Source organism: Staurois parvus, unplaced genomic scaffold (assembly GCF_062004578.1).
Source record: "Staurois parvus isolate SC_StPar_1 unplaced genomic scaffold, SC_StPar_1.0 ptg000315l, whole genome shotgun sequence".
Lineage (NCBI taxonomy): Eukaryota > Metazoa > Chordata > Amphibia > Anura > Ranidae > Staurois > Staurois parvus.
Window position 1 is genome coordinate 2,512,677 of NW_028318111.1, and position 16,043 is coordinate 2,528,719.

Below are 16,043 nucleotides of genomic sequence, written 5' to 3' on the forward strand. Positions count from 1 at the left end.
ACTATATCCACTTTCCCTAGACCCTGCATTCACTATATCTGGTCTTTCCGGACTGTTCATTCACTATATCCACTTTCCCTGGACCCTGCATTCACTATATCTGATCTCCCCAGACCCTGCATTTACTATATCTGGTCTCCCCGGACCCTGCATTCACTATATCTGGTCTCCCACAGTACAGAGAACATGGAAATGCTATTTATTTTAGTAAATATAAACTGCTAAATACCTTTTCTCATCAGCAGTTAGAGCAGTCTTGTGACTTCTATCAGTGTCCAGCAGAGCACTGGTTAAGGTTTGTAGGAGGAGTTTTCATTCTCCCCTGATTGTCTTATGAGGCTGCATGACCCCTGACCCTCTGTCTGGACAGTCCTGATTGGCCCTGTGCTGATCACATGGACTCTCCCGAGAAAAATAAAAAACTCTCTGGCAATACACACCAAACTGAACATGTTCAGCTTGTCCCCAAGGCTCTGTACTATCAGCAGATGGATTGGGGACAAGAAAAGAATATGAGGATCAGAGAAGACAGGATCAAACAGCCTTTTTACACAATGCAGAGGATTAACCCCTTAGGTTCCACAGTGAATATAACAAGCATGCTTTACTGCATCTACAGACTGATTGTACTGTTGTGGGTTTAGTAACATTTTAACTCACAAAAGTCCCTTCTATTGCTCTCAGCCTCCTGCAAATCTCTAAATTCCTTTTTTGGATGCTGTGATCTGACTTCCTGTTAGAGGGTGGCTATGTTTGTTCTCCATGGTCCCATTGTACGTAGGAACATAGCCCCCCTCTCTTGCTCGGTCCCCAGATGGACTATGGACGATGGGATTTGTAGTGTGCACAGAGCAGTGTACTTGAAATACAACTGACATGTACTGATCAGTCCATCCAAACAGAAGCGAGGAGGAAAATGAGAGGTGCGGGAGCTAACAGAGGATGTTACAAGGAGGCAGAAAAACACAGTAAGAAACAATTTCATGAAAAATACATTACAGGGCCATTAATTAGTCGATGTGTATGGATTAGTATTTGGAGTCACTTTAATGTGCATGTATTAGTACACGGCAAGTCAATGGGCAGATAGAAGGGTCCAGAGTGTTTTTCTGGCAGCTAGTACGTTTTTAGGAAGCAGTAACTTTGACAGACATCCCAAATGATGGCAATGCTAAAACAACCAATAACAATACATGAATAGAGAACTCCTTTCTAAACAAATAAATATCATCTACCAGCTGCTCCAAATACTTTGAGAAGTCATTGTCGGCCTCGTCATGTACAATGTGTGTGAAGGTTCCGGGCCGGAACTCCTCCAATGTGGAAAGAGCCTCCAGTGTGCACACAATGTATGTTTATCTCTCTCTGTACACTGAGCCTGCCCTCGTCTATTGCCCTCTGATCCCCTCTTATGTTTTACTGCAGATGAACTTTGATTACAGACCCCCCCCCCCCCCCCCGAGAATATGAATTCATCTCTTTAATTCATCATTAATGACCTTCCTTTACTAGGGTTCCCCGAGGGGATGCTAGGGGTTCCCTGATCAATAAGCAATGGAAAATTGATTCCCCACCTACACCGACCACCAATGTAAGGGGTCACGTTTACACTGACCACCAAAGTAAGGGTCACTCCAACACTGACCACCAATATAAGAGGTCACTTCTACACCAACCACCAATGTACAGTAAGAGGTCACTTCTACACCGACCACCAATATAAGAGGTCACTTCTACACCGACCACCAATATAAGAGGTCACTTCTACACCGACCACCAATATAAGAGGTCACTTCTACACCGACCACCAATATAAGAGGTCACTTCTACACCAACCACCAATGTACAGTAAGAGGTCACTTCTACACCGACCACCAATATAAGAGGTCACTTCTACACCGACCACCAATATAAGAGGTCACTTCTACACCGACCACCAATATAAGAGGTCACTTCTACACCGACCACCAATATAAGAGGTCACTTCTACACCGAACACCAAAGTAAGAGGTCACTTCTACACCGACCACCAATATAAGAGGTCACTTCTACTCCGATCACTATTGTAAGAGATCATGGCTATACCAACCACCAATGTAAGGTGTCACTTCTACACCAACCCCCAATGTAAGGGGTCACTTCTACACGACCACTAATGTAAGGTGTACACTGAGCCTGCCCTCGTCTATTGCCCTCTGATCCCCTCTTATGTTTTACTGCAGATGAACTTTGATTACAGATCCCCCCCCCACCCTGGAGAATATGAATTAATTTCCTTAATTCATCACTAATGACCTTCCTATACTAGGGTTCCCCGGGGGGGGGGGGGTGCTAGGGGTTCCCTGATCAATAAGCAATGGCAAATTGATATCCCACCTACACCGACCACCAATGTAAGGGGTCATGTCTACACTGACCACCAAAGTAAAGGGTCACTTCTACACTGACCACCAATATAAGAGGTCACCTCTACACTGACCACCAATGTATGAGGTCACTTCTACACTGACCACCAATGTATGAAGTCACTTCTACACTGACCACCAATGTAAGAGGTCACTTCTACACTGACCACCAATGTAAGAGGTCACTTCTACACTGACCACCAATGTATGAGGTCACTTCTACACTGACCACCAATGTATGAGGTCACTTCTACACTGACCACTAATGTAAGAGGTCGCTTCTACACCGACCACTATTGTAAGAGATCACTTCTACATTGACCACCAATATAAGAGGTCACTTCTACACCAACCACCAATGTACAATAAGAGGACACTTCTACACCAACCACCAATGTAAGAGGTCACTTCTACAATGACCACCAATATAGGAGGTCACTTCTACACCAACCACCAATGTAAGAGGTCATTTCTACACCGACCACTAATGTAAGAGGTCATGGCTATACCAACCACCAATGTAAGGTGTCACTTCTACACCAACCACCAATGTAAGGGGTCACTTCTATATTGACCACCAATGTAAGAGGTCACTTCTACACTGACCACCAATGTGACGGGTCACTTCTACACCAACCACCAATGTAAGGGGTCACTTCTATATTGACCACCAATGTAAGAGGTCACTTCTACACTGACCACCAATGTGATGGGTCACTTCTACACCAACCACCAATTTAAAGGGTGGCTTCTACATTGACCTACAATGTAAGGGTCCACTCCTACACCAATCACCAATGTAAGGGGTCACTTCTATATTGACCACCAATGTAAGAGGTCACTTCTACACTGACCACCAATGTGACAGGTCACTTCTACACCAACCACCAATGTAAGGGGTCACTTCTATATTGACCACCAATGTAAGAGGTCACTTCTACACTGACCACCAATGTGATGGGTCACTTCTACACCAACCACCAATTTAAAGGGTGGCTTCTACATTGACCTACAATGTAAGGGTCCACTCCTACACCAATCACCAATGTAAGGGGTCACTTCTATACTTTGATGAATGGAGGAGCGGGTCACTATTTGATCAATGAGCAATGGAAAATTGATTTCCTTCCTACAAAAACCATCAGTGTAAGGGGTCCCTTCTACCCTGACCACCAATGTAAGTGGTCTCTTCTACACTGACCACCAATGTAAGGGGTCTCCTCTACACCAAATACCAATGTAAGGGCTCATTTCCACACCGACCACCAATGTGAGGAATGACTTCTACTTTGACCACCAATGTGAGGCATGACTTCTACTTTGACCACCAATGTGAGGCATGACTTCCACTTTGACCACCAATGTGAAGCATGACTTCTACATTGACCACCAATGTGAGGCATGACTTCTACTTTGACCACCAATGTGAGGCATGACTTCAACTTTGACCACCAATGTGAGGCATGACTTCTACTTTGACCACCAATGCGAGGCATGACTTCTACTTTGACCACCAATGCGAGGCATGACTTCTACTTTGACCAACAATGCGAGGCATGACTTCTACATTGACCAACAATGTGAGGCATGACTTCTACATTGATCAACAATGTGAGCCATGACTTCTACATTGACCAACAATGTGAGGCATGACTTCTACATTGACCAACAATGTGAGGCATGACTTCTACATTGACCAACAATGTGAGCCACGACTTCTACTTTGACCAACAATGTGAGCCATGACTTCTACTTTGACCAACAATGTGAGGCATGACTTCTACTTTGACCAACAATGTGAGCCATGACTTCTACTTTGACCAACAATGTGAGGCATGACTTCTACATTGACCAACAATGTGAGGGGTCACTCCCACACCAACCAACAATGTAAAAGCTCACTTCTACACCAACCATCAATGTAGTGGGTCACTTCTACACTTGATCAATAGGGGGCTCACTTGACTTCTTGATCAGTGAGCAATGGCAAATTGATTTCCTGAGTACGCTGGCCACCAATTTAAGGGGTCCCTTCAACCCTGACCACCAATGTAAAGGGTCCTTTCAACCCTGACCACCAATGTAAGGGGTCTCTTCTATATCAACCACAAATGTATAGGGTCACTTCTACACCAACCACCAATGTGTGGGGTCACTTTGGAGTGGAGTTTGAAGTGGAGTTTATCAGCTGCAGATGGGGAAAGAAACATTGCAAATACAGAAAAGAAAACCCAGAAATCAAGTGAACTGCTAACTTCCTGTTTGAGTGACAACACTGTTCCTGCTACTCTGAAATCCTAGGCAGCGTTGTCATTGCTTTGAGGTATACTGGAGATTTAAAGATCACTAAGGGTTCATGAACTCTGCAGCTCCTAAACTGCCATTCAGGAGCTGTTCAGCGTTTTTTTCACCAGCCCCTGAACTCTTCCTAATGTTTTCCTGTGTGTCCATGTACACATCGTCCTTTACAGGCAGTTGAGTTTACAGTCGTTTTTTTTTAACGCACCAAACTTGCGTTCAAGAGTAGATTGTATACACCAAACGCTTGTAAATGCGGTTAACCGTGTTTATAAGTGTTTGCGTTTGGAAGCGTTTTTTTAACTGTTCCATATCCAGAGCATTTTTTTATCATCAGAAATGCATGCAAAGCATTTTCCATGTATTCAAATGGACTCGACACACCAGCGCAGTCAGTTCCAGGTTTCGCGTGAAGGAATAAATGGTAGAACGCGTCGCATTATGCTCATGATGGGATCCATAGTGAATACAACCAGAAAAGACAGGTCATCTCAACACATACTGCTCTCTCTGCTTCAGCTCTCTCTATTTCTCTCAAAATGTCTGAAATAGTTAATTTTTTACTGTTTTTCAGTGCATTCTGGGCATTTGGAAAGGTCTCCTGAGCTTATCTTTTAACTACCTGCCGACCGCAGATAGCCAAATGACGGCTGCACCGCGGCCGGCCAGTTCTGAGTGGACGTCATATGACGTCCCCCCAGAACGCACTCTCCTGCGCGCCCCAGGGGGCGCGCACCCGGCGATCTCCGTGATCGCTGTGTCCTACGGACACAGCTGATCACGTGATGTGGTAAAAGGCCAATCACACGCTGATCACAGGGAAATGCAAGTGCCGGTTCTCGGCTGCACTTTCCTCACGCTGATGATCAGTGCCCTGATGATCGGTGCCCAGCAGTGCCACCCGCAAGTTCCGCCCACCTGTGCCCAGCAGTGCGCCCACTAGCTCCGCCCACCTGTGCCCAGCAGATCACCCACCTGTGCCCAGCAGTGCACCCACCTGTGCCACTCTGCAGTGTCACACACCTGTGCCCAGCAGTGCCACCCACCTGTGCCCAGCAGTGCCACCCACCTGTGCCCACCAGTGCCACCCACCTGTGCTCACCCACCTGTGCCCACCAGTGCCACCCACCTGTGCCCACCCACCAGTGCTGCCTACCAGTGCCACCCACCAGTGCAGCCCAGCAGTGCTGCCAGTCAGTGCCACCAGTCAGTGCCCAGGGGTTGTGCCAGTCAGTGCCGCCAGTCAGTGCCGTCTATCAGTACCCATCATCAGTGTCACCTATCAGTGCCGCCTATCAGTGCTGCATATTAGTGCCGCCTATCCGTGACACCTCATTAGTGCTGTCTATCAGTGCCCTTTAGTGCTGCCTATCAGTGCCCATCAGTGCCGCCTATCAGTGCCTATCAGTGCTGCCTCATCAACGCACATCAGTGAAGGAGAAAAAATGCCTGTTTGAAAAATTTTATAATAGAAACAAAGAAACTTTTTTTTTTTTTCAAATTTTTTGCATTTTTTTTATTTATAGCGCAAAAAGTAAAGCGCCCAGTGGCGATTAAATACCACCAAAAGAAAGCTCTATTTGTGAGAAAAAAATGATCAAAATTTCATAAGGGTACAATGTTGCATGACCGCGCAATTGTCAATCAAAGTGCGGCAGCGCTGAAAGCTGAAAATTGGCCTGGTAAATAAGGGGGTATAAGTGCCTGGTAGGCAAGTGGTTAAAAAACGCTTCTAAACGCAAACGTGCAAAAATGCGTTATGCAAACGCGGCTAAACTGACGTTTTTTAACCTACGTTTTCCAGCAGTCAGTTTCCATCGTTCAGAAGAGTTTTCCAAACGCCCCGTGTATATGAGCCCTAAGGACTGGTGGACTTAAAGAGGACTCTATCAGGGTATATGGAGAACTTTGGAAGGACTTCAAATATTTTTTGGTTGGACATTGGGTAAGTTGTCATATTTTGAGTGACCTTAATTGCCTTTACCTACATTTGTCGCCTCTGGGGGGGTATTTATGCATTGGGTCTTAAGGGGTATTTCACTTTAAGTTAGGTGTGGTTTTGTTATATATAATCCTCAAATCACAGTGTATATTAAAAAGCAGAGAATAGCATGACAAATTGCCCATGCCTGAATGGAACATAAACCCGACCAGCCACTAATCCGGAAACATTACCTCGGCATATAGAAAAGAACAAAGAATAACATTTGCAGATACAAATGTCAATGTTTCAGGAACTGAAGATGGAGTTGATATCCATCGTGGCCCCTTGGTTGGTAGATATGCTGCAACTTGTAGTTCTTCAGCAAACGGAACATTATAGGATTCCCCTTCATAGCCCCATATCGCCGCGCTGTGTTTACATTGACCAGATAAATCCAGAAGACTTCATAGACTTACCGATATGTGCGCTGAGCATCTTACCAACGATATCTGTGCTACAAGAACATTAGACAACGCAGCTTCCACCACTTTGAAATATATTGAATATTTGAAGTGAAATGGAAAATACCACAAACAGCGCTCTCAACCTTCTAATACACCAACAATTATATAACCAGTGTATAAATAAATGTAAATAAACATATAAACAAAATAATTAAAAAAATATATAAAATTAAAATTGGAATAAAAAACTGCCACCCAATAAAGTGCAACCATTGTGCCAAAAGATGCCAAATACAATCAGAAAAAAAGTCCACTAAGTGAAGTCCAAACATAAAAATAATCTTTCTTCAATAAAGATAGTTTCTGCACAAATCGTGAATATCTCCGTGCTCAATATTTGAATATTTGTTTTATTTTAAAGGACTTTCTACATATAGATTGCTCCTTTGCATGCACACCAAAGGGTTGATTTACTAAAGACAAATCGACGGTGCACTCTGCAAGTGCAGTAGCTCCAGAGCTTAGTAAATGAGGTGAAGCTTCACTTTGCAAAGAATATCCAATCACACGTAAGGAAAATTAAAAAAAAAAACATTTTTGCTCACACATGATTGGATGATGGAAGTCAGCAGAGCTCCCCCTCATTTACTAAGCTCTGAAGCAGGGGCGGACTGGGAACTCATGGGGCCCCCAGGCAAAAGGGGATCATGGGGTCCCTGTGTCCTCACCCACAATCAAACCACACCCAAAACAGCCTATGAAAGGTACCAGGGGCTTCTCAAGGGGCCCCCTACTGATCCCTGGCCCTTGGGCAGTGTCCAAGTGCCGGAATGGTCAGTCCAACCCTGCTCTGAAGCAACTACACTTCCAAACTGCACAATCTATTTGGACTTTTAGTAAATCAACCCCAGGGGCGGACTGACAACTCATGGGGCCCCCGGGCAATAGGGGATCATGGGGCCCCTGTGTCCTTGCCCAAACTCAAAAAAGCCTATGAAAAAGGTACCAGGGGCATCTCATGGGGCCTCCTACTGACCCCGGGCCCTCGGGCAGTGCCCGAGTTTCCAAATGGTCAGTCCGCCCCTGATCAACCCCATTGTCTCAGCCATCCATTGCTTGGTCCAGGCAGATGACAGGGATAAGGTGAATGTTATTATATTTTATAGTGTATTTATATGATATCTAATCCTGACTGAAAACAAATGTCCAGTCCAAATGTTTGTTTATTGAACATATAGGAGTTGATTTACTAAAGGCAAATAGACTATGCACTTTGCAAAGTGCAGTTGCTCCAGAGCTTAGTAAATGAGCAGAAGCTCTGCTGACTTCCATTAACCAATCATGTGCCAGCACAAATGCTGTTTTTTTTTTTTATTTCATATGATTGTGTATTCTTGGCAAAGGGAATCTTTACCTCATTTACTAAGCTCTGGAGCAACCGCACTTGCAAAGTGCACCGTCTATTTGCCTTTAGTAAATCAACCCCATAGTAACTCAATACCATGCTCTATGATGCGCTGTGTCTGAAAAAATGGTGCATGTCCGGTTTTTGGTCCATTCTGGTGCATCAGTAACTAATTAATTTGTATGAGATGCCTAACATGTTAATGCAACACACTGGAGCGGGCAGGTCTGAATGGACCCTTAATATCTTAAGCCGGCCATACACGGGTCAAATTCCGAAAGAATTTTCTTTTGAAAATCTTTCTAAGAATTTTCGTTCGAATTTCACACCATTAGTGGGCCACAGAAACGGACCGACTTTCGTGTGACCGTCAAATTTGAGTGGAAATTTTTTGAAAATTCGAATCAGTGATGGGAGAATCGTGCGGGAAATATAAACGAAAAAGAAATGAGCATGAGCCGTGACCTGGAAAGAAAAGAAAATTCTTGGCCACGAAAATTCTTTTCTGTAGCAACATGAGATGAAATTGAAGACTTGGTTGGTTGAATTTCGAAATCAATGGTGGCATCATTGGATTACAAAACGCATGAAATTTAAAAATTTTTAAGGAAAATTTGTTCGAAATTCGACCCATGTATGACCTGCATTAGTGACAATATTTCACACGACAGGAAGTGATGGGAAATCTTAAACTGCAACAAAGATTTTTTTTTTTTAAATGCTATTTTTCTTATTATTTCAGGTATTTATATAGCGCTGTCAATTTACTCAGCGCCTTACACATATATATATTGTACATTCACATCAGTCCCTAACCCTCAAGGGGCGTACAATCTAAGGTCCCTAACTTACATTCATACATACACATACTAGGGACAATTTAGACAGGAGCCAATTCACCTACCAGCATGTCTTTGGAATGTGGGAGGAAACCCACACAGGCACAGGGAGAACATACAAACTCCATGTAGGTGGTGCCATGGCTGGGATTCAAACCAACAACCCCAGTACTGCCAGGTGGAAGTGCTAACCATTTAGCCACTGTGCTACCCATGTTAGTGGAGTAATGGAGGGATAGTACCCCAGACAGATTTGTACTGCTGTCTGTACCAGAAAAAAACAAAAGGCAGGGCTTTTAGCATTCTTCTACTTTAGAAAGATTTCTAATTTCTATGTAGGTTTCTGTCAGGCAAAACTGTTGTCACCAGGACAGGAAGTTAGTGTAAATCTTTCCCCCAGATAGCAGTAAAAACCCTACAGAAGTTCTCATCCTTCCCCGATCTGTTAAAAAAAACAAAAAAAAAGCATTTGGCTGGACATACACTTGAGCTGCTTAGAGGGACTCAGCTAACAAATCGCAGTTCCATTGGATTGATCTTGCTGCAATCATCATCCATGTATTCTGTTTCTTTATCTATGACCCATCGCCTGTCTGGTTCGGCCCCCGATGGACACAATGCATTATTTACATCACCTTGTTTGTGTCCTCTGTCCATTCTAATGTGCACCACACCTATCCTAAGCAGCAGTCAGAATCCTTGAACCATAAACTCGTGTCATAAGACTGTACATGGTTTACAAATAACAAATGTGAAGTAGTCCATAGTAACCAGTTAAACATTTGCTTTCACTGTCAGAAACGAAAAGCAAGAACAATCGCTGCACGTTATTGTATATTTACACTTCGGTAGTAAATCAGATGGGAATGTCACAAGGCTGCCTCCTGCCTAATGACCAGTATCATAAAGCCTCTCTTTTATTCATCCCACAACCACTGCAATGAAAGTGAAGAGCGCAGTCGGTAAATTGCTCCAAAATGTGATACCTGACCCTCATTATTCTTCATTCTCGTCCCATCTCCTCTCCTATTGGAAACCTTGTGCCGCCTTTATCATCTGTCCAAATCTGAGCCCACTAGTTCAACTTGTAGTGCAAGAATAGATTCAAAGTACATGGTCACATCACCTATGTATCACCATCACATTACCTATATATCACCATCACATTACCTATATACCACCATCACATTACCTATATACCACCATCACATCACCTATATATCACCATCACATCACCTATATACCACCATCACATTACCTATATACCACCATCACATCACCTATATACCACCATCACATTACCTATATATCACCATCACATTACCTATATACCACCATCACATTACCTATATATCACCATCACATCACCTATATATCACCATCACATCACCTATATACCACCATCACATCACCTATATACCACCATCACATTACCTATATACCACCATCACATCACCTATGTATCACCATCACATTACCTATATACCACCATCACATTACCTATATACCACCATCACATTACCTATATACCACCATCACATCACCTATATACCACCATCACATTACCTATATACCACCATCACATTACCTATATACCACCATCACATTACCTATATACCACCATCACATCACCTATATACCACCATCACACTACCTATATACCACCATCACATTACCTATATACCACCATCACATTACCTATATACCACCATCACATCACCTATATACCACCATCACATTACCTATATACCACCATCAAATTACCTATATACCACCATCACACTACCTATATACCACCATCACACTACCTATATACCACCATCACACTACCTATATATCACCATCACATTACCTATATACCACCATCACATTACCTATATACCACTATCACACCACCTATATACCACCACTGCATTACCTATATACCACCATCACATTACCTATATACCACCATCACACTACCTATATACCACCATCACACTACCTATATACCACCATCACATTACCTATATACCACCATCACATTACCTATATACCACCATCACACTACCTATATACCACTATCACACTACCTATATACCACCATCACATTACCTATATACCACCATCACACTACCTATATACCACCATCACATTACCTATATACCACCATCACATTACCTATATACCACCATCACACTACCTATATACCACTATCACATTACCTATATACCACCATCACACTACCTATATACCACTATTACAATATCTATATTACATCATCACACATCCTGTATACCAATATCACACTACAAATATATCACTATAACACTCTCTATATACCATCATCACATTACCTATATACCACTCTCATTAATCAGTCATTACTCAACATGAAGGTGCCTTAGTCACAGCCACACTCTTCTCACATCCTATGCCCTCATCTACACTAAGACAAGCTATATTTTCAACAGCTGTTCTTGGTTTCCTCATCAGTTTTTACATCAGTTCATTCTTTTCCTCTTTGCTACTGTCTTGTAGTGATCTCTACGTCCTCACCTAATGACATCAGTATAGCATCATGCCCTCACCTGTGCCATCATCTCACCTGTGCCACCATCTCACCTGTGCCACCATCTCACCTGTGCCACCATCCTACCTTTATCCCTTCACCTGTGTCATCCTACATTTGTCTCTTCACCTGTGCCATCATCCCACCTTTGGTTTCCAACAGGTGCCATCATCCCACCCTCATCCCCCACCTGTGCCATCATCCCATCTTCAGTTTCACACCAGTGCAACCATCTCCCCTTTATCTTCTCACCTGTGCCATCATCCCACCTTAATCCCCTCACCTGTGCCATCATCCCACCTTAATCCCCTCACCTGTGCCATCATCCCACCTTAATCCCCTCACCTGTGCCATCATCCCACCTTCATCCCCTCACCTGTGCCATCATCCCACCTTCATCCCCTCACCTGTGCCATCATCCCACCTTCATCCCCCTACCTGTGCCGTCATTCCACCTTCATCCCCTCACCTGTGCCATCATCCCACCTTCATCCCCTCACCTGTGCCATCATCCAACCTTCATCCCCCTACCTGTGCCATCATCCCACCTTCATCCCCTCACCTGTGCCATCATTCCAACTTTATCAACTCATGTGTGCCATCATCCAATCTTTATCTTCTCACCTGCACCATCATTCCACCTTTATCATCTCACCTATGCCACCATCCATCCCTTCACTTGTGTCAACCTACCTTCGTCTCTTCACCTGTGCCATCATACCACCTTCATCCCCTTACCAGTGCCATCATTCCACCTTTATCATCTCATGTGTGTCATCATCCAATCTTTATCTTCTCACCTGCGCCATCATTCTACCTTTATCATCTCACCTATGCCCCCATCCTACCTTCATCCCTTCACCTGTGTCATCCTACCTTCATCCCTTCACCTGTGTCATCCTACCTTCATCCCTTCACCTGTGTCATCCTACCTTCATCCCTTCACCTGTGTCATCCTACCTTCATCCCTTCACCTGTGTCATCCTACCTTCATCCCTTCACCTGTGCCATCCTACCTTCGTCTCTTCACCTGTGCCATCCTACCTTCGTCTCTTCACCTGTGTCATCCTACCTTCCTCTCTTCGCTTGTGCCATCATACCACCTTCATCCCCTCACCTGTGCCATCATTCCACCTTTATCATTTCATCTGTGTCATCATTATATCTTCATCTTCTCACCTGTGCCATCATTCCACCTTTAACATCTCACCTATGCCACCGTCACACCTTCATTCCTTCACCTGTGTCATCCTACCTTCATCTCTTCACCTGCGCCATCATACCACCTTCATCCTCTCACCTGTGCCATCAATCTATGTTCAGCTCTTTTCCGGTGCCATCACCCCACAGTTATCCCCTCACATGTGTCATAATCCCACCATTAACCCCTCACCTGTACAATAATCCCACCTTTCCCCCTCTCCCCTTGCTTGTGCCATCATCTAAACATCATTCCATCATGTTTTTTATCAGCCCACCTTCATCATTCACTCACTTAAGACATGCCACTGTCAGCTCCTCACCTGTGTTGCAACTCCATCTGTATCCCCTCACCTGTGTCTTGATCCCACCTTCAGTTTCTCATCTGTGTCATAATCCCACACTGGGGCCCTTTCCTACATAATTTTCCAAGTTTGGCCCCTCACCAGTGCCATGATCCCACCTCTTGGCCCCTTCACTGTTCTGTACTCCCAACTCTGGACCCCTTACCTATGTCATATTTTCAACTCTGGGCCCCTCACTTATGTTGTATAATCCCACTTTCCCCCCTTCACCTGTGTAATATTCCAACTCTAGGTCCCTTATTTGGGCCATGATCCTACTTCTGGACCCCTCACCTGTCTCATACTGCCACCTCTGAGCTCTTTCCCTCTATCATACTCCAGTACCCTGACCCCTCATCGGGCTCCCACACTCACTACTGGACCCCTTACCTGTCTCATACCCCAACTGCTGAGCCCCTCACCTGTTTCATATTCCCACCCCAAAGGTTATACCTCCATCCTTTGGCACCTCACCTGTGTCGCACCCAAACCCCTGGGCCTCTCACCTGCTCCTAACCCTTCACCTGTCTCCTACCTCCACCACTGGGCCCCTCACCTGTCCCTTACTCTCATCTCTTGGCCCTTCACCTATCCAATACCCAACCCATGGGCTCCCTACCTTTTCCCTACCCTCACCTCTGGACCCCTCATCTGTCCCATACCCAACCCCTGGGCCCCACACCTACCCCTTCCCCCACCTCCAATGCCTCAACTGAACTATACCCCAACCCCTGAGCCTTTCACCCGTCTCATACCTCCACACTTTGGCCCCTCACCTGTCCCATACCCAAACCCTGGGCCCCTCACCTGCCCCTTACCCCACCCTTGGTGCCTCACCTGGACTATATCCCAACCCCTGAGCCTTTCACCTGTCTAATACCCCCACACTTTGGCCCTTCACCTGTCCCATACCCAACTCCTGGGCCCCTCACTTGTTCCATACCCAACTCCTGGGGCCCTCACCTATCCCATACCCAACTCCTGGGCCCCTCACCTGTCCCATACCCAACTCCTGGGACCCTCACCTGCTCCATACCCCAACCCCTCAGCCTTTCACCTGCCCCGCACCCAACCCCTGGGCCCCTCACCTGCTCCATACCCCAACCCCTCAGCCTTTTACCTGCCCCGCACCCAACCCCTGGGCCCCTCACCTTTCCCCTTCCTCTACCCCCGGGCCCCTCACCTGTGTCATGAGCCGGTCCGCCCCGGTGTTCTCCTCGTCCTTGAAGATAATGTCCGAGTTGTAGTTTGGGGTGAGCTCCTTGAAGCGCTCCGAGTTGCGGGCGATCTTGCCCTCGTACCTCCCGCTGGCCCCCAGGGTCTTCTCGGGCACATTGGGGCTGAACTGCTTGTAGGAGAGCGGGGTGAGCTTGGCCGGTCTTCGCCTCCTGCCCACCACCCTGCCCGGCCCGCAGCCTCGCACCGCCGGGCTGAGGAGCAGCGAAGCGCCGCAGAGCAGCAGCACGATCGGGGGCAGCTGCATGGGGCGTCCGGGCTCCCTGGGGCTGCGGATCACGGGAGCTCCATCCGCCGGCGGCACCGGGGGAGGGTGGGGGGGACCTCAGTCCAGGTGTGCGGCCCCTCCACTCCCGGTCTCTGCTGGGGGGGTCCGGACCTCCAGGGCTACGGGGACTGCTCCCGGGACCGGCTCTCCTCGGACTGTCACTGATCCCGGGACCGGTTCTTCGGGACAGGCTCACCCCGGACTGTCACTGCTCCCGGGACCGGCTCTCCTCGGACTGTCACTGCTCCCGGGACCGGCTGTCCCCGAACTGTCACTGCTCCCGGGACCGGCTGTCCCCGAACTGTCACTACTCCCGGGACCGGCTGTCCCCGAACTGTCACTGCTCCGGCTCTCCTCTCCCAGGATGCTCGGTGCAGCGCTCCGCCGCCTGTCGGGTGTGTGTGTGTCCGCTCCCGGCGCTGGCCGCCCAATAAATAGGAAAGGCGGTTTGTTTTGGCACATGGATGGCAGGAGGGGAGGGGGGTGCTTTATACCGGGACTGCGGAGCTCGCACTCACTTCACGCCCACTTTATGACACGACAAGACTGCCACCTCGGGCGGCTCTCAGTCTGACCTCCCATCACCCAGCGGAGCCATCGGGGCCACAGACACACCGATCCCCGCACTACCCTGAGCTGGGCTGTCACCGAGCCCGACAATTAGTCCCTGTCCTGATAGCCTGTCCCTGTCCAATTATCCCCGACAATTAGTCCCTGTCCTGATAGCCTGTCCCTGTCCAATTATCCCCGACAATTAGTCCCTGTCCTGATAGCCTGTCCTTGTCATGTTACCCCCGACAATTCAATTCGTTTCTGTCCTGATAGCCTGTCCCTGTCATGCTATCCCAGACAATTCCATCCAGTCTTGATAACCTGTCCCTGTCATGTTATCCCCGACAATTCCTCCCAGTCCTCATACCCTGTCATGTTATCCCCCATAATTCCTCCCAGTCCTCATACCCTGTCCCTGTCCTGTTATCCCCGGACATTAAGTGCCAGTATACTTCTATGCCCGACAATTTTCCCAGTCCTTATATTCTGCCCCAGTCCTAATTTTGTGCCCTTGTCCCACTATCCCCGACTATTACTCCCTTTCCTGATATTCTGTC

The 16,043-nt window shown here is 46.5% G+C and overlaps 1 protein-coding gene across 2 annotated transcripts in view; it reads right to left on the reverse strand.

The window, feature by feature from the left end:
- The window catches only part of IHH (Indian hedgehog signaling molecule), a 195,350-nt gene extending 180,005 nt beyond the window's left edge, over nt 1-15,345 (reverse strand). The window contains exons 1-2 of one of the 2 annotated variants that reach the window (XM_089683580.1): nt 15,131-15,345; nt 14,614-15,083 (exon numbers count right to left, since the gene is read on the reverse strand). In XM_089683580.1, the coding sequence (XP_089539706.1) occupies nt 14,614-14,913 (300 nt within the window). In that variant the 5' untranslated portion in view covers nt 14,914-15,083; nt 15,131-15,345. Of the gene's footprint in view, nt 1-14,613 lie in introns of both variants that reach the window. The other variant, XM_089683581.1, reaches the window with a different exon arrangement.
- Nucleotides 15,346-16,043: the final 698 nt, after the last annotated feature.